The sequence below is a fragment of the Anoplolepis gracilipes genome, chromosome 1 (genome assembly GCF_047496725.1).
Source record: "Anoplolepis gracilipes chromosome 1, ASM4749672v1, whole genome shotgun sequence".
Taxonomy (NCBI): Eukaryota; Metazoa; Arthropoda; class Insecta; order Hymenoptera; family Formicidae; genus Anoplolepis; species Anoplolepis gracilipes.
The window spans coordinates 20,289,042-20,315,620 of record NC_132970.1 but is presented as its reverse complement, the minus strand read 5'-3'; the positions used below and the strand labels follow the sequence as shown (position 1 = coordinate 20,315,620).

Below are 26,579 nucleotides of genomic sequence, written 5' to 3'. Positions count from 1 at the left end.
AAATATTGAGGCTTGATAATCGAAAAATAAAAATTTTATAGTTTATGTATAATTAAAATAAAAAAGTTTATATTGCGAATAATCTATTAATATAAAAAAATTAAGATAGCTTCAAAAATGTTAATGACTTTTACAACTCGAAAAAGTCACAACTCAAATTCATGTAAATTTTTCTTGCTCAACTTTCTTTTAACTTCAATCAATTGCGACATTTGTTTAAACATTTACGGATAGACATTCTATATATATAATGCTATTGATTAATAAAAATTATCGTTATTTAAATCAATATTATTAAAATGTCGTAGGTTAGACGGAATACATTTTCAGGCAACTGGAGCCCAACGATTGTTTCCATGCTGGAACAAGCCAACAAGGAAGACCACTTTTAACATTTCCATAAAGCATCATCGTAAATACAAAGTTTTTTCAAATATGCCGGTACAAGAAGAGGAAACATGCAAACATGAAATGCATGAAAATGAAACATATATGAAATGGACATGCTTTAATACTACTCCTCCAATGTCCACTTATATCGTGACGGTTGTAATCTCGTCAGCAGTTTTACTTAAATTTTTGATGGTAGAACCTAGAATCATTATATGGGGCAGACCCGAATTAGAGCATATGGAATTTGCTGAAATGATGGCAACCAAAGCAATGATAATATTTGAACATAAATGGACAAAATTGAAAATACCAAAAGTGCAATTTGTTGCAATCCATAGTTTGCTATATGACGATGAGAAATGGGGCCTTCTGTTAAATAGGTAATTCAAAAATTAAAAAAAAATATTAATTTATTAAAATACAATTTTTATAAGAAACAAAATTAAAAATAATTAAATTAAAAATATAAAATTAGAAATATATACGTCTAAATATAGTTGTTTTAATGTAAAATTTTTAGACATGTACATTATTATACATATATTTTTATAACTAATTATAGGTTGATTTCAATACATCATATATACATATGTATATCACGTATATGACAATAATTTATGTCACAATTTTTATATAATTAGTAAAAAGCAATATATAAAACAATTCTATCACATGAGTTATATTATCCATTTAGAAGATATTTTTAATTTTAAATCAGAAAATATATCAAAATTATTATTTGGCCAAGTTTATGTAAATACTAAACTCTGAAAATTTAATTTCCATATTTTTTAGTGAAACAGATATTATTTACAATGAAAATCTTGATTCTGTTGCGCTTAAAATAAAAGTAGCGCGGTTGATAGGGCACAAAATGGCATATCAATGGTTTGGTGATGTAATTAATCTATTTTCGTCATCTGAGTTGTGGTTAATCGATGGTCTTACTACATTGTATGGAATTGATGCTATCGACCGTATTTTGGTAATTTTTTTATATCTTTTTAGTAATATTCTTAATGTATCAATTATATCTAATGTATATATTTTATATTTTAATATGTTTTGTATGTTTTTATGTTAAAAATAAAATATTATTTTATTTATATAAGTAGATATAATCTCTAATATTATAAGATAATAAAAATTTTTACACTATTTTTAACATTAAATATGTCATATAAAAGTTGCTAAAGCTATTTATAAATATCTGGAAAGACTAAATTTTATATTGGTTCTCGATATTCTAAAATTATAAAATTTGAAATACGGAAAGAAATAATACCATAATTTTCAATTATTTCAAATAGGTTTAAATGACAGGACTGTTTCACAAACTACACATTACTTTATCGAAAAATTTTACTATATTTTGTAATGTTGATAAAAAATTTTCAAATTTATGTTCAATAAAAGCATTGAATGTGTACCGTAAATATTTCATTCGACTAAATAGTCATTCGATTATATTAACTCTTTCTTCTTTAGGATTACAAAAATTCGGAAATGGTGGATTTATTTGTAGTTCAAGTTTACTATGAATCACTTCGTTTGGAGACTCACAATCAGTCTCTTATAAAGGAAGCCAATTTTTTCGAAAATAATGCCTTTTCTTCTTTTTACCATTACGTTAAAGGTAAAAAAATCAATAAATTTATTTGAATGAATCAAGTCAATAAATATATTTGAATATAAGTACAGATATATATGTGTGTATATATTAGTATACTAAAATTTAAAAAATTATGAAAAATGTAGTTGAAAGACTTCTAAACGAACTTATATATAAATCACATAGTATGATTTGAATTGTAACACCCTTAATATTACGCATGCTGCAGTATGTAATTACAGATAAAATTTTTCAACGGGAAATTTATGAATATTTAAAGCAGTGAGTATATTATGAAATATGTATAATGTATATACTATTTTAATATATTATTTAATATATTATTTACTTATATATCATAGAATTCAGCATATAAAACATTAAATATTGCAATTATGTAAGATGTACTTATAAAGTGTAAATTAAATAACACTTTGATATTTTCTGATATATAATTTACAATTAGTACCAATTTTACTGTGTCAATAATGTGTCAAATTTTTGCCAATATAGTGATTTTAAGTCGACGACTTCCATTCTTCTCCAAAATTTATGGCTCACCATGCAATATATTTTAAACATATCACATCCTCAGATAGAACAAATGCTTCCTTCAACAATAGTAAATGATTGGATGAAATCTATAAATTATCCTGTGTTGAAAATAACGCGAGATTTCTCGAATAAAGCAAATGTATATAATATAACAATAGAAAATTATGAAATACTTAAAAAATACGCTTTCTGGGTACCTGTAACTTTTACCTCCCAAAATAATCTAAATTTTGAAGAGATTAGAGCTCCTTTCGACAAAAGATTAATAGTTTTGTCGTCATCCCAGCCAACTTGGCGAGTTTCTATAAAAGATAATGATTGGATAATATTCAATTTACGACAAACTGGTGAATATTGATTAATTTATTATATTTCTACATAATTAAAGTATTAAACCATTATATAATGTAACTATATTCTTTTTTGATAACATTACGCAATATATGAATAAATACATAGTAACATTATATAAATATTTCAAAAAATATTGTATGACGTATTCTCTGCATTTTACTATCGATTAACATGAAATAAATTCAATTTTGTATATATTATTATTTAAGCAAAAATAAATATAAATGGATATATAATTTCTTATATAGTTTCATTCTACGCAATATTACTACAAACATTACCCTAAAATAATGTTTTTCTTAATTATTATAATTTGTCTTTTTTTTAATACTTGGAATTACTCAAATATGTAAAATGCAGATAATTATAAATATTTTTTAATAAATTTAATAAATCAATTAAGTGAACATCTAATAATATAAAAATTATTTACTACAGGATACTATCGCGTTAACTACGATCCTGAAAACTGGCAAAAAATTGCAGAATATTTAAACTCTACAGAATATACAAAAATACATGTTCTTAATCGTGCTAAAATCATCGACGATGCATTTTATTTTATGATAAATGGCCAACTCAATTCTTCCTTATTTTGGAATTTGACGAGCCATCTTGAACAAGAAACAAATTATATAGCATGGTATCCTATGATAAAAGCTTTTGAACACATGTCGAGCATCTTTCCATTTCCAGATAAAGAAGTCAAAAATATCAAGGTAAATAACAATAGAATTAATCATTTGAAGAGTTTTTAAGTTGTTTTATGTCATATTTTTCAAAAAAATAAAATATATGTAGCTAAAAAGATTCAAATAGTTTTTTTGTATTCTTATTTAAGATATAGTAAAATCTATTTTATTTAAGAAAAGTTTTTATTTCAGTTTTATATTATAATTGTTAAACATACATTAAATTTTTTCAAAATTATATTTCTCATATTATAGAAAAATTTTTTATTTTTTAAATTTTAATTTTTAAAATTAAATGTACGTATAGTAATCAATCGTAAATATAATAATATGAAAAAGATCGGTAATTTTCTATGAGTATGTTGTTAATAAATTAAAATTTACTTTGCATATTTGCATGTGCATCATAATATGTAGGTTCTCCTTTATATCTTTTTATTTTGGATTGTAGAAAAGATATTAAAAACAAAAGTTGTTTGGCTCAAAAGGGTATATGTATATATAATTTGGTGACATTAGTTTGACTTTAAGTGTACAAGCCAAGGTCAAACTAATTGCATTATCTCATAATCTCTTTGAAGCCAAACAACTTTTTTGTGAAACATTGATTCCATAATTAAAAATAAAAAAATTTTTAGGACGGAGAGAATAAATTAAAATAAGATGTATGTGTATATATGTGTTGCTAGTACGGACTTAAGACTATTATGTTTTTTAATATGTATAGAATATCTCAGTTTTAAAGTTAGAGTATCCCAAAAGTGATATACAATAATAACTATACATATATTAAATTAGTTCAAAATTAAATATGTAAAAAATATAGGCTTACAAGGGAACCTCGCGAACCCGAAATTTCTGATTTTAATGAAACTTTGTACACATATAGAGAGAATAAATAGGTGAATTTATAAATTTTCAGTTGCTGCCTAAAAACGATTCTAAAGGATGAAACCACCTTTTACATATTGAGCCGTTTTTCGGTTTTTTCTATATATCTCGAAAATTATTGGAGCTATCGAAAAATATTTTATACAAAAGTTTTATAATAAAAAGTCCTCTATTTAACCACATTAATAGAATTTTTTAAAAATAATTAAAAAAATTTTTTTTCTTAAATCTTTGAAAAAAATTATTTAAAAAAAATTTTATTAATCTAGTCAAATAGAGGTGTTTTTATCATGAAATTTTTGTATAAAACATATTACGATATCTCGAATAATTTTCAAGACATATAGAAAAGCTACCCTTTATATGAAATATGATTTCACTTTAGAAGCATTTTCAGGCCGCAATTAAATAATTCTAAATTTATTTACTTATGTACCTACATATTATATATGTTATGTAAGTTAAAAAATTAATATAAAACTCTACATATTATAGTTTTATCAAAATTAAAAATTTTTGAAGGTTTTTTTTTCACCTTAATATTACATAATTAAATTGTTAATGATTAATAGTCCTATTTCACTCGCCGAATTCAGTTATTATAATTTTATTTATATGAAATATTAATCTTCATTTGTCATTTATTTGGTATGTTTTTGTAATACAAGTCATACTGATTTATCTTAAAACGTATTTTTTTCATTCTCAGTAATCTTACGTAAATTAAGGAACACACACACATACACACACACACACACACACACACACACACACACACACACACACACACACACACACACACACACACACACACACACACACACACACACACACACACACACACACACACACACACACACACACACACACACAAATATATGTATTTAGAATGTTTATGAAAAACCACCGGAATTTTAAAAATTAACTTACTAAATTAAATCATATTCAATCAGTACGTGAGATACATTTATTCTGTTTGTTCGAGCGATTTTTAGTAACTTAAAAAGTTTTTATACGTATAAACACAAATTTTTTACATTAACAAATGACGCTTTTACATAAATTTGAGATTAAAATTAATACATTATTTGGATAATGTTGAGGATAAAACGAGATTTATTTCTTTTCCAACAAAATAGAGTTCCACTCGAATCTTGTTCGTATAAAGCTAGAGATACAAATTTTTTAACTTATTTTCACATACAAAAACAGATCAAGGGATGTAATGTTAGGACTTTTCAATGGCTGTTCGATCAGCCTGCTTCTCTTTCAATCTACTTGTTGAGAAATTGAATGTACAACGCTACACGCTTACTGTAAACCTATATAATTATTTGACTTGATTAACTTTTAGGAGAAAATAAAGAATATATTGGCCAATCTACTTGAGAAAATAAAATACCAAGAAGATCCTGAGGAAAGTGATCTTACTAAATGTTTAAGGCAAGAAGCCATTAAATGGTTATGTATTCTCGGTGACTTGAATTGCCTCACAAGAGCTTATGCAGAATTGTTGCTGTTGTATATGTGGAATACAAATAAGTAATTTTTCTAAGTGTTACAGTTTTTAACATTATTTGCGTATTCAATTATTGAATCAAGATACAATATTATAGCGCTAAATATGTTTAATCTAACTTTTATTTTTGGATGTTGTAGACTTTTACCGTGGTGGAAAGAGTGGATATACTGTAAAGGTTTGATGTCAGCAGAGAAACATATTTGGCGTATGATGAAGGAACATTTAACGAAAGAATATAATAATGATAGATTTTTAGAATTTTTAGCTTGCGCTTCAAATAAAATAATGGAAGAATATTTAGAATCAATAATGTTCAAACATAATGAAACATATAATGAAACACAAATCAAGAGAAATATGATGAGTTATCTTTTTATTATTGCAAAACATGCAAACCACAGTAATGTGCTTTCGAAAATACTAACAAATTTTGATCAATTAAAACCAAGGTAATAACCAAAAATATTTTTTTCTTGAACAAATATTTCTTACAATTACGAAAATTAATTACTTATAATAATTATATGTGTTGTTTTATAGAGGGTTCAACGGAGTTGCCATATTTATTGGCATTATTAATCATGTGTATTCTGAAAAACAATTAACGCAGGTAAATTTTATAGATCCGGTTATTTCTTTTATTATTAAGCTTATTTATGTATAATGTAAACATGTATCTATATATATATATATATATATATAGATTATATATATATATATATATATATATATATATATATATAGATATATATATATATATAGACAAATTTTCCTTCTAATAAAAAAAAAGTGTTCCGTGACTTTGAAAAGGTTAAGAACTACTGGTTTAGAGGAATGTAACTACTCAGAGAGGAATATATGCTTATATGTATAAAAAACCTTTTTTAATTTTTGACGCATTATCTCCTAAAATATATTGCTTTCATTTAGAACTATTATCTATGTATCTATATATCTATATGTATTTTTATATATATACATATTATATATACGTATATATAATATTTTATTATAAATACATTGAAAATGAGAAATAATGATAATTATGCACATTAAGAGCATATTAGAAGCATATTCAGAGATTTGAATAACCTTTATATATGTTGTAAGTGTCATGACCCTGAATAATATCCAAAAGGTTTTTTCGTCGCTCGTTGTTTATTAAAAAGTTATAAGCATAAGAATAAGTAATTTTAACGCATTTCATGTAATTTTTGACATTATGTACATTTTATAAAATGTGCTCTTAGTATATAGTATTTACTACACATGAATAAATGAACTATACTAAATTTGCTAAATATCCTACTTAGGGGGGGATGCTTCGATGTTCTTGATCTTGACATATGTTTTCAAGGTCATCACTCTGAGTAACGCTTTTAAAAGGTTTTAGCCGTCGCTCATTGTTTACTAAAAAGTTACAAAAATTTTTTTAAATTGACGTTTTTTACAATTATTTTATCAAATACTGAAAATTTAAAAAAAATGTTTCAAATAAAAGTTGTAGGCCTCTTCAAAATACACATTTTATATTCTATCCATTTTTATTATACGAGGAATAGCTTTCGAGAAAAACAACGATAAAGACTATAAACTTTATACAATATTAATTATAACATAATATATAGTCCCACTGCATCTGCGCATACACTTTCCTACCCACAAGGCGGAACCCACTATGTCCACGAATAGACTTTCTATGAGTGAAAAGTGTTTGCGTGGATACAGTGGGTTCCGCTCTCCTACGGGAAAGCTCCACTTCCAAAAAAACCTAACCCAACCCATTTGTTGTGTGGATAGGAAAGTGTATGCGCAGATACAGTGGGACTATAATATATGTAATATTATAATTTATATTGTATAAAGTTTTTATAGTCTTTATTGTTGTTTTTCTCGAAAACTATCACTCGTATAATAAAAATGAATAGGATATAAAACGTGTATTTTGAAGAGACTTACAACTTTTACTTGAAACATTTTTTTTAATTTCCAGTATTTGATAAAATAATTGCAAAAAACGTCAATTTTTAACAATTTTTTTATGTAACTTTTTAGTAAACAACGAGCGACGGCTAAAACCTTTTAAGCGTTACTAAGAATAATGACCTTGACACCATATGTCAAGGTCAAGGACATCGGAGCATCCTCCCCTAAACAGGATATTTACCCTAAATTTTATCACACTTTTCTACATGGATTTCCAAAATCTTTAGCGAAGCGAATTCTATTGCGACGTCACCTCTGTTTTCAGTGCAAAACGAGATTTATTACTGCACGATTTCACATGAGTTTTGAACTGTTTACGCGAAGCGAGATCAAAATTATTAACGTATATAAGTATAACAGTTATGTACAGGTTGAGTTATGTTGCATATATTTTTGTATGACACACATCATATATTTACTTCTCAAATGTACAAGGATTCGGAAAAATATGCTCTCACACCTGGAAAAATTTAGATTATCAAACTTAATATATCTTTTTTAATTTAAAACTATACCCTAAAATCTAAAAGTTATTGTAATTTGTGAAAATCCTTCCATTATAACTTTTTAATAAACAATAAGTACCGCCTAAAACCTATTGATTACTCAAGATCAGAACACTATACGTTAAGATCATTCAAATCTGTGAGGTCATAATATATGTCAAAGCCATTTAAATCTTTGAAGTCACCCTTTATTATGTATAATTACTATTATTTATTATTTTCAATATGTTTAATATAAAATATTTGTGTATATGATATACAGGCATACATATAATTTTAAATAAGAGAAATTTTTGGCAAAATTATAGTAAATAGTTTTTTGTCAAAAATTAAAAACGGTTTTTCATATTATGCTTTTATTATGCTAATTACCAAAATACTAGTCCGTTACACATTCTTGTTAAATTAAAAAAAATTTTGTTAAATAAAATTACTATTTATTGACAATAAATAATCATAAAATTATTCTACATAGAACTATAACTTGAAAAATATTATGATAAATATCATTGAGATTGAAGCATACAATAATTATCACAAACGTATGTGGAGGGAAAATAGAACTCTCCTTGAATTGGTAAGTTTTATTCAAAATTAAATTTATATTAAGTTTTCTATTAGTATTTATATCCGTAATATATGTCACAAGTATTTTGTCCTTTAATTATGTGAGTCTTTTAAGATGGCACAAAATTATTACATTAATTCATAATAATCTGACTTAGGCAAATAATGAAGCTAATTTTTACGCGTATAAAAATCTTGTGAAAGAATGGACGTCGTATGCTGACAAAAAACTGAACAGCCGTATACATGAAATCGAAAAAATAAAGAAATATTTTAAGATATAGTTTTTCTTTCCTTAAAATATTAAGAACTTTTCAAAAGATATTAATCGTGATTAGTTATCACAATTACAGCAAAAAAATATATATATATAATATTGTTTTTATACTATTAAATTATCATATATAAACAATATTTATCCTTAAATATATAATGTGCATATTAATATATACACATATACACACACACACACACACACATATATATATATATATATATACTTAACATGTAGCAATAATAACAGTTTAATATTATTAAGCATAATGTTTTGTTATAATATTATTCTTAATATATTATATGAATTACTTCTAATTATTATCTATGTATATATATGTGTATATAATAAATAAAATAATAAATTTGTAGCGATGACAACTGTTCAATAATATTATATATAATATATTTTATCAATATTATTTTGAATATACATATATTATCACGTAATTTATATTTAATTAATTAGTTAATAGTTATAATACGAACATAAAAATTATTTTAGAATTTTTAATATTTATTTATATTTTTAATATTATTAGTTAAATTTCTTTATATGTATCCAAGTGTGCATTTTCCGATTAATAATAAATTATCTAATATTATTATTTTTGTTTAAAGATTCCTTTAATCCTATAATCAATTCTATTCTTATAATATCAAAATATTTCTTGTAATTTTTATAATATTAATATTTCTCTTATCTAGTTTATTATTTTCACTATACAAATATTTCATTTATTTGTTATATAAATTTGGAAATAAATATATACTCGAATAAATATTTTACAAAATTAATTTATTTTAGAATATTTTTCAACACAAAATTATAAATTTCTAGTTTACTTCTATAATAATCATAATATGAGTATTACAATTACATATACAGCTTTCGTAATTTTAATATTTTAAAGTTATAATAACAGTTAATAATTTCTGCGCCCCTGTTCTCTTTCCGATGCCATCCGCCGCCTCTTTCTTTCGAGGCTTCTTCACTTCCAACTGAGGGCGTTGTATATGCGTGTGCATTTAATACGTAGGTTCGTTTTACTATTAGTGCTTTTTCTCGCGCGCGCGATGATAGTTGCTAGAAAGATTATTACGACGATGCAATGGCAGTAATGTTGAGTGCGCGCGTAACGCTCCGATCGCCGTAAATACACTCGTTTTACCACGATACGTAACTTCGCCAATATCTTCATGACTGTTTGCTTCAACTCGTCGACGTAATACGATACGAAGGCGATGCTCGATATGCACTTGAAAATGTTTGGCTTAATTTATTTTAAGTCTCAATTATATACATAAGATACGCGACGCTTTGACAGGTGGCATTTTAACTTGTATATTATGAATTCATATTACTTATAAAAATTTTATAGTCTACGATACTAATAAAGATTAAAAGCATAAAAAGATCGCAGAATATCAGTAAAAGATGAGAGAATTTTTGTTATGTAAATTTTTATTATGTCACGTAAAAGGTTACAGGTGCAAAGCAGCAAAGCAGCGATCAAATTAAATTTACTTTTAAAATCTCAAGTTTGTGACAAACAAGATCTATTAGTTTCTCATTGCAAACTTCTATGGCAGTCTTGCGTGTGCTTGCCTATTAGTGCAAGAGCATATATGCTATGAACATTATTTCTGCTGCTGGTGCAACAGTGCAAAACAGATAACGATATTACAACTCGACAAATCGATTGATTAAATCATTTTGATTTATCTTATCTCGTGACTTCCAGCCATGCAAAAAATTCAACTAAGGAAAAACGATAAATCTGTACATGATTCGTAATGTTCAATGTCATGTTTATATGTGTTTCGACTCCAATCACTCATTGATAATTTTTACCAAATATCGAGAGATAATCTTTATAGAAATTTTTATTTTGATTTGATTTTGTCGAGATTTATGCGTGTTTGTTTCAACTTCGTATCTTGGCGCCATCGATAGCCTTCGATTCCATCTAATTTCTATCAAGTTTTGTACGACAATCGCCAGAAGAAGGAAAATGATGAACGAAGTTGCGCGTAGATATAATTTTGCACTAATCGTCGCCGAGTTTCGAGTTGGCGTGCAATGTCCTGGCGCCGGTTTACGTGATCACGGTACCGATACCATGACGTTATCAATAGCTCTCCATTGCAGAAACGTGCGATAGCGGCTTCCACGTTATAAATCAGTAGCGTTCATTGCGAGTCCGAGAGAATCCGAAAGAGATACCATTCGATCCGCCAACGGGTTCTCGATTATCCGGTTGCGATTATGTCGTACGACATGTATACACGTGAAAAAGGACGGCGAGAAAAAGAGAAAACTTAAAAAGCCGAGAGAGAGAGAGAGAGAGAGAGAGAGAGAGAGAGAGAGAGAGAGAGAGAAAGACCAATCGCCACGATAGTTATCCGTCTAAATGCGTATACGCGTAATTAATTGACTATGGAAAACCTCGATCTACGATCTTCCGTAGTGCGTCGGCCAGTAAAGTCTGCGAGTCCAGACAGATAACGAATCTAATGTGACGCACAAGCTGGTTTTTTCGCGAATAAGAAACATGCATCGAACTACACATATTCAGATCGATATTATCTTAATAAATGAAAGTAGAAATGCGGTTAAAAGCACAGGAGAATAATTTCATCGTGTTTGCTTGCACGTCGCAATTTTATCAATAATATTAAATCAATATAAAAAATCATTTATATTGATTCAAAATCAGTTTTATATAAGATATTTGCATTTGTTTTTAAGAAAAATTATTACATAAATCATAATAAAAATTAATATCAGTATTAAATTATATGCATTATTATATAATATATGCGTATATCTATATTTAAAATATATTATAGTTATTATAATTTAAAAGAATAAGAGATATTCCATAAAAACTATACTCTATATATAAACTACTATAAATCACAATAACAAAATTAATAATCTATATTAAATCCATATATTAACTACATATATATTAAAAATATGATTAAAACTATCGAACCAAATGTATAATAATTAGGATTTAATTAGGTTAAAATAATTACGCAGTCATGCGACTTCAAAATGACTAGTCGCATTAGAACATTCTCGCGTCTCGTATTAGTCACGGCGCCGAATGAGCGATGACCGGCACACCTTGGAGTTACGCAGCGTTTCGAGGTGCCGGATGCGCGCGCGATCAAATGCCTGGGCACAACGGGCAGACGAATCCCCGGCTTATCAGCACGGTGCAAATTATAGAACCTATAAGCCCTAACGCCATATCGCGGGACACGCAAGCAAAGCCGGGCCCCCCGGGGCGATGCATATTCAACGGATCCCCCGGGCTCGGCGCACGGGGCCTCAACGACGCGACAACAATCAGCGAAACAAACCCACTTATGATCAACAAGAGTATATGTCAGCCGTTGGACCCGCGAGCGTCTCGCGGACAACTTGTACGCTGAATATTCATGAGCCTCCTTCGCGTACGCACCAGGTTGCCGTGGAGGAGATGAAAGAGACGTCGGCCAAAGCGGAATGGCAGGAAAGGGAGGAAGCTTATTGTGATAGCATTGATTTGTCTTACACATTCGCGCTATTGATCGATAATACGTTGTACGGTCCAGCCCGACAAGATTGACGTCGCAATATTGAGTTGTTCGTTCGCCTTTCAATCCCGTATTTAAGATAATACATTCTTTATTCTCAATGAAAGTTTACTCTGCTAGCGACACACGAAGAGAGAGAGAGAGAGAGAGAGAGAAAGGAACATACGGTATTCGGGGCAAACAGTACAAGAACAACGCAGCCATCGCAATCGTAATGATCTGCAACACTTAAGCTTACACTTGAATAAATGCTTTCTGAATGCGTAATGCGTACGTTTCCTAGTCCAAGATGTATGAGTCGGCTATTACTGAAATAATGCGGCCTATTAAAATGTCTATCAATGTGTCTCGTGTATTTGCTTTCCTGACCGAAGAGTTCTTATTAAAAAGGCCCTGGCGATACGAATGTATCCTGGGTGTTATAGAGGTAATGAGCCTTGCAGCGGAGCAATGGTGCATATCGATAAACCTGATCACCGCTTGCACTTCTAGCTTCGAAACTGCGTGCGCAATCATCGAGGATTGAAGCATTGTTAAATTTCGTCCTATTAAATTTGTGATTTTTTTTCTTACAGTGATAAAAATATATATAAATCTACAACGCTTACATATTCTATTCTAAATTAATTCGTACAATTCTGTACGATTAATAATCTATCTTTTTTCTTCTTTAAAATATCACTAATATCAATTTACTTACCTCAATTAATCTGCATAATCAGGAACGAATTTCTCGACTGATGATCGTGCTTACCTTCCGCCGTGATCGCTCAATCATGCGTGTTAGGTGCCGACGATAATAATAATTCGTGCTCTCCGGTGGATGCACTCGAGGTCGCGAAGGTGGAGAACCTCGAACAGGTTGCGCAAGACTATCGTCATCGTTATTCGTCGGCGGCTCGATAAAGGAGTCGATAAGTGGCATCGGAGGAGAGAGAGAGAGAGAGAGAGAGAGAGAGAGAGAGAGAGAGAAAGAGAGAGAGAGAAAGAGAGAGAGAGTATATAGTATGAACAATTTTGTTGGACGGGTGTGGATCGGATGACCATCGGAGCGTTGCCATAATCAACGTTGACATCCGGTGGTCATAATTCATCGATCACGGCGAAGCAACGACACTCGTTTGCTGTTACACGGCAAGTAATTATAAAAAGGGCCGACTTTTTTTTTCTCAGAACAACTAATCGATCTCATTAATCAAAGGACACCCCCATAGCGAGACTCATCGTGAAATCGCAGTAACGATACTGCGAGTTATGTTACCGGGAAATCACGTTGCCGAGATATCACGCGCGTTTACGAGTGTAATTGATTCCCTGCCGAAGTACAGGATACACGCAAATGCATAAATCAGTTTTATTTCCGCGCCAGCAATGTCGAGAGTCGTTAGCCGATCTGGTTTTGACGCAAAAACTGCATGACAGTTTAGCCCCGTGCGGTCCGTTCTCAGACCGCATTTATTATCTCAGTTTCACGCCAGCTAATCGATAATAATTTGTCGATATTTAATAAACTTGAATTATGTTCTTTTCGATTTTCTCAAAGTATTAAGATAACGCGTTTCCATTCCGACTTGGAAGAAACGCGTCTTCATTAATTAACATCAAAAAATGAATCGTAAAGTCATTATTATCTTCACATTACGAGGAATGTCTGTCGTAAGTTCATAAAATCTCAGATTTCACGTCGTTTGTCGAAGAAACAAACTAGCGTCGACACTTTCCGCGGGGGCGGACATCGTGCGTGTGTTGCAGGAAAAACGCGCCTCTTCCAGTAGCAGTCACCCCAGCATTCATTTTCGAGTGTGACATAAGTTATCGATATTATAATAAATTGACTGTGACTGGCTAGTTATTCGACGACAATAGGATGTCATCGGTCTTGCAAGCTATCCTATTAGATCACGCACGAAGATGCCCCTATATATTTCGCCGATTCTCGCGCGCGTGTATTTGCCTATCTCGTGCTCGTTTTCGCATCTTCCGCACGCGTGTATGCGTGCGCCTGGTGAACGTGCGAGGGTCGCCGATCGTGTCTCGCACGTCCGCGAATACGATTGATTTATCACACGCCAAGAGACAGATTGCCGCTCGCCCGACTTCGCTTCGGAGAGTCGGCGAAAAGAGAAAATACTCTCTCTCTCTCTCTCTCTCTCTCTCTCTTTCTCCTTCTCGAGAGTAGAGGAGAATGAAACAGCAGAGAACTCTGTGCGAAAGCAGATAGGCCGCTTGTGCGTACTGCTCTTGCGACTCGACTTATCTCGTTTCTTTCAATCCAGTCGGCTCTCCTGAGCGGCCACGACGTAAATGGAACCAATAGCAACTATAGCTGCGGAGAATGATAAAAGGTTCCGCTACAACGCGTATTCTTGCGAAACGCGAAAGTTCCGTTTGTAAGGACTAACTCGTTGAACACTCCATCTTATCACCGTCATTTACCTTTTCTTCCTTCATTTGTGTGAAATTTATCAAAATTTGAATATTTCTAAAGAACCTTTCGACGAAAATATTCGGTAATATCCTTCAAAGTTGTCGACTCAATTTTATATGATAAAAAATAATATAAATAAATAAAAAAATAATGTAAAAGAATTCAAAAGAGAATTTCATTATATGTTTTACAATTTTAACGATTGCGTATTATTATGATTATAATATAATATCCTTAGAAATATAGTAATATATATATATATATATATGTGAATATTATGTATTATTTTTTAAAATATTTTTAAACAATAACCTTGATAAAATACTTTGATAAAACTCTCGAAAAATAACCTCGATAAATATACATATGTCTCATTTTACATACTGTGGATAAATATGTCATTTATGATCAAATATTTACAATTAATGACACAAATATTGTACACGACGATATTATATACCAGCAGGTTGCCGCTTCAGCAACAGGTTGCTGACTGCGGGAAAGAAATCAGGTGGCTTGAGTTCAGTGGAAGATAAGCAGGTTCAAGGACCAATGTCCTCCCACCGGCATTCCCTACGTGCAGTGCGGTGCAAACGAGATGAAAGAGCGTCGCGGGCGAGGGAGATGACAGAAAGGGACGCGGACTATGTCCGAGAGTTTTCACACACATACACTCACACACATAGAGAAGATAACAACTTGATAATGACCGGTGACCCGAGGTTCTGAGAGATAACCGAATGGTGAACATCTCCGAGTCTGGAGCCGTAGCACCGGTATTTGGATCCTTGTCGGGATTGCGCGTTGGGATCATTATAGTGATTAATGCTGATGGAAAGCTCCGATAGCGCTGATTTATCGATGTCACCGGCAACGGATCCGGAGAGACGGTGACGAGATAAATGGTGAAATGCGTCCTCTTACGCGCCTTCTTCCTGCTCGTTTAGAATATAAAGCCCGCGAAATAACGCCGCCTGGGAATCTAATGTCGTGTGTGTTCTAGGAGTCGAATTGATGAAACATCGATTTATGTCACCCCGTGACTCATGAAATAATATTGCGATACTTTCTTGGACATCAAGTTTTTTCATCGTTATACATTACAAAACTATTTAATATTATTGATCATATAATTGTCAATTATAACTAGTCTACAAAGCATAAAAATAATCGCGGACTGTCTGATCTTGTCCGCCAGGTGGGAGGTCGGGCTTTGTATATCTATAAGGCTTGGCCTCTCAGACCGGCATCGTATAAGCTTCTCTGCAAGGAATTCTATTTGTTTAATCGAGTTGAATACATTAGTCTACGTAGTGTGTGTATATTTGTGAAAGGTACGCTAGAAAAACATTGTGATATCTTCGTGGTATCGATAAAAGAACCTCTGTTGTTCGCTCGAATTATACATAAAATTGTTAAAAATTCAAACTTTTAAAAATAAAACATTATTTTCTTGTTTTTTCTGGAATATTTTTATTAAAGGATAAATGGAATTTAAGTAATCTATAAATAAGTAATAATAATAATTAAATAAATAATTAAAGCGATATAAATGAATAGGAATAATAATGGATATGTATGTATATATATAAATAATATTTAATAGATAAATTAATCAATGGATTAAATAATTAAGTAACAACCGTCCGAGATGTTTAAAGGACATTTAGCGCGAGATAGTGCGCGATTTTAGTGAGCAGACATCAATGAAACAGGTACCTCGTAAAATTTGGTCGTGCGACTGAGCTCACGTTAACAATCTCGATTAACACGTGGGCGGAATAAAAGCGTTATTTATATTGTATAGCGTTCTCTGTACATTTGCTCCGACACATTCGATGAGATATTCGAGACGCGGCGAACATTATCGTGCTTCTGTCGCGAATAGAGTTCTCTAAGCATCGTTTTAAATAGAGCTTCTCCTATTGTGTCTTCCTAATACGATTTGTGGCCATAATATTGAGAAACAATCGTTGGCGATACAATTGGTCGAGTAGCAATTCAAATTCTGACTCGAGGACATGACCCGCCGTGAAGGCGATTTCTTCTCGAGTACGCGGGATGCACAGCGTCGTTTATAAGCTCGCCATTCAAATCTCGCCTCGCATATGATAATTTGCCGTGAACCAACCGGCCACCAGAGATCTCGAGATCCCGTCACGGCGAGCAGTAGGTAACGGCGGCCCGGGCTTAGAGCCCGATAAGCCCCGGGGCTCTTTTGCCCCGGACCACCCCTGAGTGAATGTGCATAGATTTGAAAAAGCATCCAAAGTGTTATTGAGCTATGATATCTTAACCATCGCACGGCTGAAATACGATAGAGCGGAAACACGCAGATATTGGACAACATTATATTATTAAAGAACGAGATATAAAATATAGTACATCTTCTGTGTTATTTTCGACGATTATAACTATCAATCTAACACCTTAAAAGATGATAATAGTGATAACATTTGCTTAAATATTTAAAATTGAGATTTAAATTAAATGAATTAATTGCGAATCAAGAAAGATTTATATGAAATAAACAACAATTCTGTTATATTTGTTTTGGGAATGTTTTGACATAAAGTATTTCACTTCGCTCTCTGAAAAAAATTCAAAGTCGGAATCCAGGATCCAAGCTCTTCGAAACCACCCTGGAAGAAATATACCGCTGAAAAATTCGTCTTGACTTTAACGACAGCGGACCCGCCGCATCGTTATCGACTTACTTGTCAAGCCCTGCCGCGACCCACCTATCCCCTCGTCCGACGCGACATACAAATTTATCTCGTTATCCAACACGCCGCTGGTATGGAGCGTTCGATTGCACGCGGCGCACACGTGGGGTCCACGGGTGCGCGCATCGATACACGCGCGGCTAAACAAATCCACCGGCTTGGGTACGTAATAAACGTCGGCATGGCGTTGCCGTACGCGGGCTTGTATAGGTGACAGTTAGGTGTTTCACTTTCCCTAGAAGGCCACCGGTCAGGGAAAAAAATGGCGCTTAAATAAGAGATCGATGGGAGGAAGCGGGGGAGGGGGGGGAGGGGGCCGAACGAGCGTGCACGGGATTGGGGAGGGGGGTACCGGAGATTACCGCGCGAGAGACTCACGTATAAGTAAGATCTTGGGATTTTATGTCGTTACCTCACACGAAGCTGCCGGTCCAAACCGGCCGTTAAGAGCGAGCCTCTCTTCCTCCGACAGTTCTTACTTCTCCTCGTCCGCGCCCCCCCCCCTTTCCCCCTCCCCCCGCCGCCAGCATCCTCTTTCTCTCATCGTTGATTTGCCTCTCCGACGTTGCATCTCGATTCTCCGCAGACCGTGGGTGGCTCAAGCGTTCGACATGTAAACAGGTGTAAACGGGACTCTCGCTTCCTCGCCAATGATTCATGCGTATTCACTTGCGACGCCTAATCGCGCGGATGGCAGGTTATAGGACACCTACATGCAAAACTCGCCGCGGAATTACGCGAGGAAATTCAAAGAATCTACCTGTGCTATACCGTAGTCTTAGTTAATTTATTTATCTATTCACGTACTAACGCGCTATAAAAGTGGAAACACCAGACTATCGTGATTGCATGTCGCTAGTCGCTAATGCGGTTGAGTGCGTGAACGCCGGTGTTTAATTAAATTCTCAGAGTCGTGCGAATTCACGACAATTAAATTCAGTAGTCATTCAAATTTGCATATTCTACCATATGGCGTAATAAAAAATAGATACTTAATGAGTTGTTATTTCAATTACAAATTCAATTATTCAACTAGTCAAAAGATATTCAATCAATTCGGAATAATTATACAGTATATATTTTATTTAAAAAAATCAAAGTTTGATCATTTTTCTCATCATCAATCAATCTTTTATATCATAATAAAATTATGATAATTTCAGATTTACCGAGACTAGAAATAGGTCCAAGCTTAACAACACGTCTACGCTATAAACACGTTTCTTATTAAAAAATGTGGGCGTGATATACAAAGTCCCGAGGCGAGAGATAGAAGAGAGCAAGTAAGCTAATGTTAGAGATGAAATTAACGTTGAAACTTAAACGGACATAGCGGTAATAAATGTGTTAGAATTACGGCAGAACTGTGTCTCATTTTTCCAGACACGGCTTAGGTTTTAACAACAGTCATTCTCGAGGCACTAATACGGTAGAAGCATCGCCGTCGATTGGAATTTATAAGCCTTAGAGTTCACGATTCTTCTCGCAATACAATTGGAATGTGTAAACGTATACGATTTGATAAATAATTCGAGCATAACAAATATTATTATTAAACAAAATGTTTTGAAAGAGTCAAAATAAATTCTAAATATTTGAAAACTCTCACGCGAAAAAATTAAATCCATACATTTAGATATAAATATTTAATATGCGAAAAGGTTCAATAATTCACGTTTCTGATTCGGCGAGTCAGAAGATAAAATCTCGTAAATAAAATATAGGAGACTAGGAAAACAAGTCGACGTTTTCTTATGGGGCGCATTTATTTCGAATACAATAGCCACAGCAGTGTCCAAAGTGTCCAGATAACGGCGACACGCGTGGGTGCTTTGTGGGGGGTAGTAACACCCTGTGACACCACCGTGTCCGATTCCGTGTGCACCCCGTAAATGGGAATACCTGCTAGCGTCCTGTCTATGCGGCATTACTGCGGTTTAAATCAGCCGCGAGGAATCCCGGAGAGACATGGGTGTTCAATTACCTGGTCATAAACCTTTACTAGCCCACGAGGTGGACGGCGACGAGTTCGTTCGCGCGAGTACGATTCACCTCTCCGGGATTCTCTATGGATACCATGACGATCTCTACGATCTTTACGATCTCGTAGAACCCCCACCATGACGCTAAACACCGCCAGGTGAGAAAATATACCGCGTACTTTCTACGTTTTATTAGTGGTTTCCGGTGAAACGTTTCAAAGAAAATTTTGTTAAAGCTGCGCTTTGCAATTTTCTCTCTCTTTCTATTCAAATCAATTACAATCAATGCCATCGCGGTCATCCTACTCCGTCTCCTCGACAATAATAATTACGTTCAAAATTATTACAGAGTCTCAACAATTTTAATTACGACCTCGCTTGGAACGAAAGCGAACGTTCTTACTACGTCGATTATGCATCGCGCGACGTCGACGAGTAAATCGAGGAGGGATTTGTCACCTTTTTATCGACACCGTTGTCGAGCACGTAAAGTATAATAAAGTATACACGAGTATTGTCCCCGGGCTATCGCCATTATTCTTCCCGATGAATAAGAGAGAGAGAGAGAGAGAGAGAGAAAGAGAGAGATGGAGAGACCTCGGCATTGTGTCGAAGGTGCATTACGATGTAACGCAAGCGGGGAAGCGCGCGCGTCTGGCGCGTCCGATGCTCGCGACCGATACGCCAGTACTTTTGTAAAGACGTCAGAAAGAGACGCCGCGCGCGCCGTACCATTTAATTTTCAACGATTAATCAGTCTAACGATATCGATTATATCGCGGGCAATAAAATGCGACGTAATAAGGAGCCAGCGAGATGTACGAGCGTTGTGCATCTCGCGCAGAACTTCGATGTTAATCGCGAGGAAGGACGAGAGAAAGAAAGAAAGAAAGAAAGAAAGAAAGAGAGAGAGAGAGAGAGAGAGAGAGAGAGGAGGGAGGAGGGAAGGGGAGAAGAGAGAGAAGAAAGGGTTATATCTGCAACTGTAAATCAATAAACGGGATACCGTAGCACGGAGGGCACCACCCTATGCCACCGGCACCGGGGTGAAAAATATATCGCAGAACACGCCGCGGAATCGTTCGACAGCCACGAGTAATATACCCGCGTGCGCGCGCGGCTATTTTTCCGGCGACCGGAGGCTCGGTCGTTACTTAGTAGCTTATTTATTTTTGCATAGATAATCCGCGCGAGATACGGAACGAGATGTGGGTGGAGCGCATATGCTTGAGTCACGTGTGATTAAGCGATGTTATCCGCGGTTCTCGGTGCCGTCGCACCTGTATACCCGGAACGCCTACGTCGAGAAAGATATAGATAGAGAGAGAGAGAGAGAGAGAGAGAGAGAGAGAGAGAGAGAGAGAGAGAGAGAGAGAGAGAGAGAAGACTCTCTCTTTGCCTCGCCTGCGGTCTACCTTCCTTCATCCCTGAAACTCGCAAGGATCGACGGCCCTGGCGATGTCCTTCGTTGGATAAAGTATGCTCAAACATCATGGATGTATAAATAATATCAATGCTAGAGAGTTGATGATATTCAGAGAGTTGGCGTTATTTTATCTTTATAGCGAGCTAATATGATTTTACAAATGGTATTATAATTACAAAAAATAAAATTAAAGTTCTTTTATATAACATTTTTTACATAAATAAGTGTATAATAATAATTATACTTTATAATTCGACAGATATTCATAATTCGATTCAAATAGCGAGTACTATATGTAACAATTTATAGCTCAATAAATAACGGTTCGTGCAATAACATTCTGCGCAAACACAAATTAAGCGATAGCAGTGTCTATATGGTAACGTTGGACATTATTCACTCCTTTGTACGTTTCGTGGAAAGCCGCAGTGGCTGCGTGTACGTTTGCATACAACGATGCACAACCGGGTTACGGACATTGTTGCAATCTTGCTTCTTGCGCCTTTCTCAAGCGGTACCATAATGCCGACATATTTCATCGTTCGCCACGCGCGGGAGTAAGCGGTTCGACGGCCGATTGAATATCGGGAAACGATAATAACAGCCCGTTTTCCACGGCCGTTCTAAAAGTATCGGATAATTATCGCCGCGCGGCGAGAGTTATACGCACACCTGCCGTTGCGCTTATGTGTGTTGGTGGGCGTAAAAAGCAACGCGCGTGTGTTTAAAAAAAGAAAGAAGGAAAAATGAGCAAACGCGAACCGTGCCGATAGTTCTACCTTACGTGCCGTTCTATATATTTATAATTGCGTTTTCTGTCGCGGCAACCGATGGCGGTACCATACAGAGAAAACAAGCGGAAGACGAAGGAAGGACCCCGTGATTCAACGATTGCGCTTTAGCTATATACGTGTTCTTTCCAACAAACTATTATCCTGTTTACTGGCTCGCCAGAGGCAGAGATTATTCGACGCAAGGAGAAGACATTATCAGACGCTGTTCGATAATGTCTATATAAGCGTTTTGAGTATAGTTTGCATTGATTTATGGACAATTTCAATATTATTCTGCTTTTATAATAGCGTGTAATAGAAGTAAAATTTCAATAATCACAATAAAAACAAATTCTTCCCTTTTTAATGAAATTATCGATCGGTTGACTAAATTGATTAGTTAAAAATATTAATTAATTAAAAAGAAAGAAATAAACGACGCTAATATAAGCATATGGATTATATATTGATACTCATTTGCATAGCTTGCATTTTTTATGTATATATATTTCCTCAATACATTATCTTATTGTGCGTCGGTCCTTAGTCAGCTCCAAGAATATGTTGGCGCACGCACGTGCAAACGAGAGGCAAACTATCAATATCTCGAGCGTTTATTTCGCACAGCGAGTCGGCGCTCGCGATATCGTCGGCTTAAATTAAGAGGGGGCCACGCTCGATTAGTTCCAGCGCTCGTCGCATGCGATTTTTTTTCTCGTTAGTTATCGGCGTGTACCCCGGGGCTCCGATACGGGTCCAAATCCTGCGAACGATGACGCGAGGAAACGCAAGGAAGCCGGTGTCCCGGCCTATCTCGTGATTCAGTAGCGTCTTACCCAGGACTTACCCGATCGAGTAATGCAGTACCCGTGTACCGGTACCAAGGTCTCCCTCTCGCGAGATCGCCGCTCAATAAGAAAACTGTTATCTCTTCTCTCGTGTGTCGACGGTATCGGGGCCGACCGGTGCCAAGATCGGTCCAACGTCAGTAGCGAATGTCGGCGGCACTTTTGACCGGATTTGCCTGACCGGAGGATATCGGAATAGCTGTATGACTGGATTTACGGTGATTGCTTTACTATTACTAGCCGGATGAAAATAGCGATAGTGGCGCAGTATCTTGGTTCCGACTTTGTTGTCCAGGTTAAAATCCAGTCTTTTTTCAATCCTTTTTTTCAATTTCTTGATTTATGAAAATTTTTTTCCTACTTGTTATGCGAGAAATGCGGAAAGCTGCATTGCTGCTAATATGTTTTGATGTTAATTCGCAAAAGCTAAATTATGATAGACAAACTTACTCACAGTTTGGCTACGATGAATTTATAACCGTTCACACGCGAGCGACTACGACTATTGTACTTTCACAGTCTCCGATTTAAATTTACGCGAGCAATTTATTTTTTCGACGTCATGATAGACGATAGTTCCAGGTTAACTAATCGATCGGTCGGTAAACTAATTGCAAATTTATGAAACTGCTTTTTTTTTACTTTCTTCCTAACGGAAAGTTATTTGTAGAATGCCAATTAGTTTCGATCAAATTAAAATACGGAATAAATAATAATAAGCTATTAGCCTGTCATCGTCGATTTTGTATTCAATTTATTTCGCTTATTGTCATATGTTAAAATATGCATATAAGGATAATAAATATTGCAAAAGGATTTGTAAAAGGATCAAAGTTGTTTTTGCATATAAATTATCTTTATATACAATATGCGATATATTTATAAATTTGTTTAAATCATGAACTGTTTCATGGAACGAATCGTTAAAGTAAATTTGCAGAATTGATGAGCATTCTTGACAAGGGAAACCATTTCGTTAGCAGACAATACGTAACGAGTATCGCGCATGATAGTCCAATTATACCGACTAAGGCACGCATGTGAAAATGAAAAGCACCGTAAACAATGCGTCGATGCCTTGCTTTCGTTGCGTGTGTCGACCGCGCCCGATAAAATTAACATACTTTTCACTTTATCATCGGTATGTAAAAGAGAGGAAAGTGCACAGTCGCCATACGACGATATATCGGAAATCTCGTGCGCTCCATTTCCAGGATAATAGACTGCCTCATTTATTCCGCCCCAATTCCCCGACCACGCCCGACCGAATAAAAGTGCTTATCAGTTTATCAAGTGTAGCGGACGCACGCGCGTACGCCACGCAGATAAGAACTCCTTAGAACGCTAAATAACAACATCGGCGGCCCACAAGTGTCAGGTTTTTAAAATAGAAGAGTGCATTTATATTTATTCGCCTTTAAGGTGACACGCACCCGCGCTTGCGTGCGTGCAATAAAATAATTACGCGACTCGATTTTATTACCGCCACAGGTATTTGCAATTTTGCACGGGTGATTTCTGATCGATACGCCTCGTTCGCGCGAAGTTTATAATACCAGTGATATCATTTTATTTGGCGCAATGCGTGCGTCGCACCGGCCGACATCACGCTGTGCAACGAGAAAATGTTTCTGCAACGTTGAGAAATACAGCCGCGCTCACGTGCGTATTTTCTTAAGAGGCACTGTTATTTTTTTCGCGCCTGGCTGGAGGAATAACTGTCATCTTAATGTGTCGGGGTCCCATTAAAGGTTGCGCATGTGCGTGCCGTGATTTTGAAATTATGTTAGTGGCCCGATATCAAAAAAGTAAAAGTGTTCCATAACTTCTTGCGTTCATATATACGTAAACATGTCTAAGTATATTTTGTTCTGATAAAATAGTTATTTTCGTAAGAACGTGAATCTATTTTTCATTTTCATATATTTAAGCTTTCAACATTTATGTCAAGAATTCCGTAAAAGTCTTGCTAACTAAAGCAATGAGAGAAAAATAATGGCCGTTACGAAAAAGCTCATTCCCGTTAGGGAATGTTACAACCTACGCACGTAAAATCCGAAAGCATATCACATTTGACATATTCGAGTGCGATATTCCTGTTAAGGGGATTCAAAAGCTGTTTTATATTATCGACCAAAATTTAACCTAACATAACAATATATTTGCTTAATATAAAAGTTTTGCAATTTATACATACAAAATAAGATAGGTTTCTACTGGGAATTACATGAAGGAATATTTGTGAACTTTTAGAAATGACGTCTGACATGAGAGTTTGTGTTTCAATCTCGCACATTCACAGATGCGCGAGAAGTAATTTTTTTACAGACTTTGAAAATCTTTTTTACTACGCTTCTAAAATAATTTCTAATAAAAGTTTACTAATATTCTGTTATGTTATTTCAAACGCAGACGCTATATCTCTTGCACGAACATACCGTAGAACTTTTAATATTAAATAAATATTGTTACGACGTAACTGTCATCTTTTAATTTGTTATCATTTTTATATGAAATTATTAGCCCCCGCGTTTTGTTTTTATAAGTACTTTAATTGTGGGGAAGGATTTATTAATCCTCGTAGCCAAAAAAGAGATTTTCAAAATCTGTAATTCATGTTCTGTCGGTAATTTTGGATCCCCTTAAGTCCATCGTCCCGATGTGATTGTATCGTCTCGAATTTCCAATCGCACCTGTACCTGTATCGGCATTCAAATCGGCGTCAATGCGGATGGTTCTCGCTGAAACGCGTTCGCGTTATAAGAAAAGGTGGAGGAGTGAGTATATGGATGGACCACGGGATGCACTAGGGAAACGATCGCGAACACGAGCCACGCATTCCCTGCTTAAGTGAATTCCGTTGACCGTAGCACGGATGTCGAAAAACGGCCGAGATCGAACGAGGATCGTGCGTGCATTTGGCGCGCGTGCGACCGAACACGCGGTCTGCGCACACGCATTTGCGTCTTGCGCGGAATCCTTTGTGCTCCATATATAAAACGGGATATCGAATGGCGTTAAAGGAAACCGCAGACGAAAGACACAGACACGACGATACGAATGATAATGAACCAATGTGACTATACGATACGCGACTTATTGACATTTAATGACGTATTACGTTTCACGTCACGTTTGGAACGTCGTACAGCACAATACACTTCTCAAGTTTCCAGCTACGATAATAACGTTCGTGAAAATAAACGCTGCAATCATTGTAGTACATAATTTTCATAATCACAATTTTTCATCGTTCTGTATAATGCAACGTAAAATTGCAGAAGATATTATAGAATACCGCGGAATTTATTGTAACAATTTTATCAAAACGTTCGAAAAAATTATCGATACAATCGCGGTCATGGCATTTTTCATCACCTTGTTACGTAGCCATCTTACATTAGCCTCCTTTGCACCTTTTATCCCCCAGCACGTACTTGGCCGATCAATTGAT

The 26,579-nt window shown here is 34.3% G+C and overlaps 1 protein-coding gene and 1 long non-coding RNA gene across 2 annotated transcripts; both read left to right on the top strand.

The window, feature by feature from the left end:
• The first annotated feature begins 435 nt into the window (after positions 1–435).
• On the top strand, positions 436–6,043 carry LOC140663897 (glutamyl aminopeptidase-like). The gene is made up of 5 exons (XM_072888495.1): positions 436–773; positions 1,189–1,378; positions 1,882–2,029; positions 3,353–3,633; positions 5,852–6,043. The coding sequence occupies exons 1-5, from the start codon at positions 436–438 to the stop codon at positions 6,041–6,043; spliced, it is 1,149 nt and encodes a 382-aa protein (XP_072744596.1).
• A 129-nt stretch (positions 6,044–6,172) lies between these two features.
• On the top strand, positions 6,173–9,319 carry LOC140666176 (uncharacterized). The gene is made up of 4 exons (XR_012046725.1): positions 6,173–6,468; positions 6,560–6,629; positions 8,987–9,088; positions 9,237–9,319. It is a non-coding gene; the product is annotated as an uncharacterized lncRNA (long non-coding RNA).
• Positions 9,320–26,579: the final 17,260 nt, after the last annotated feature.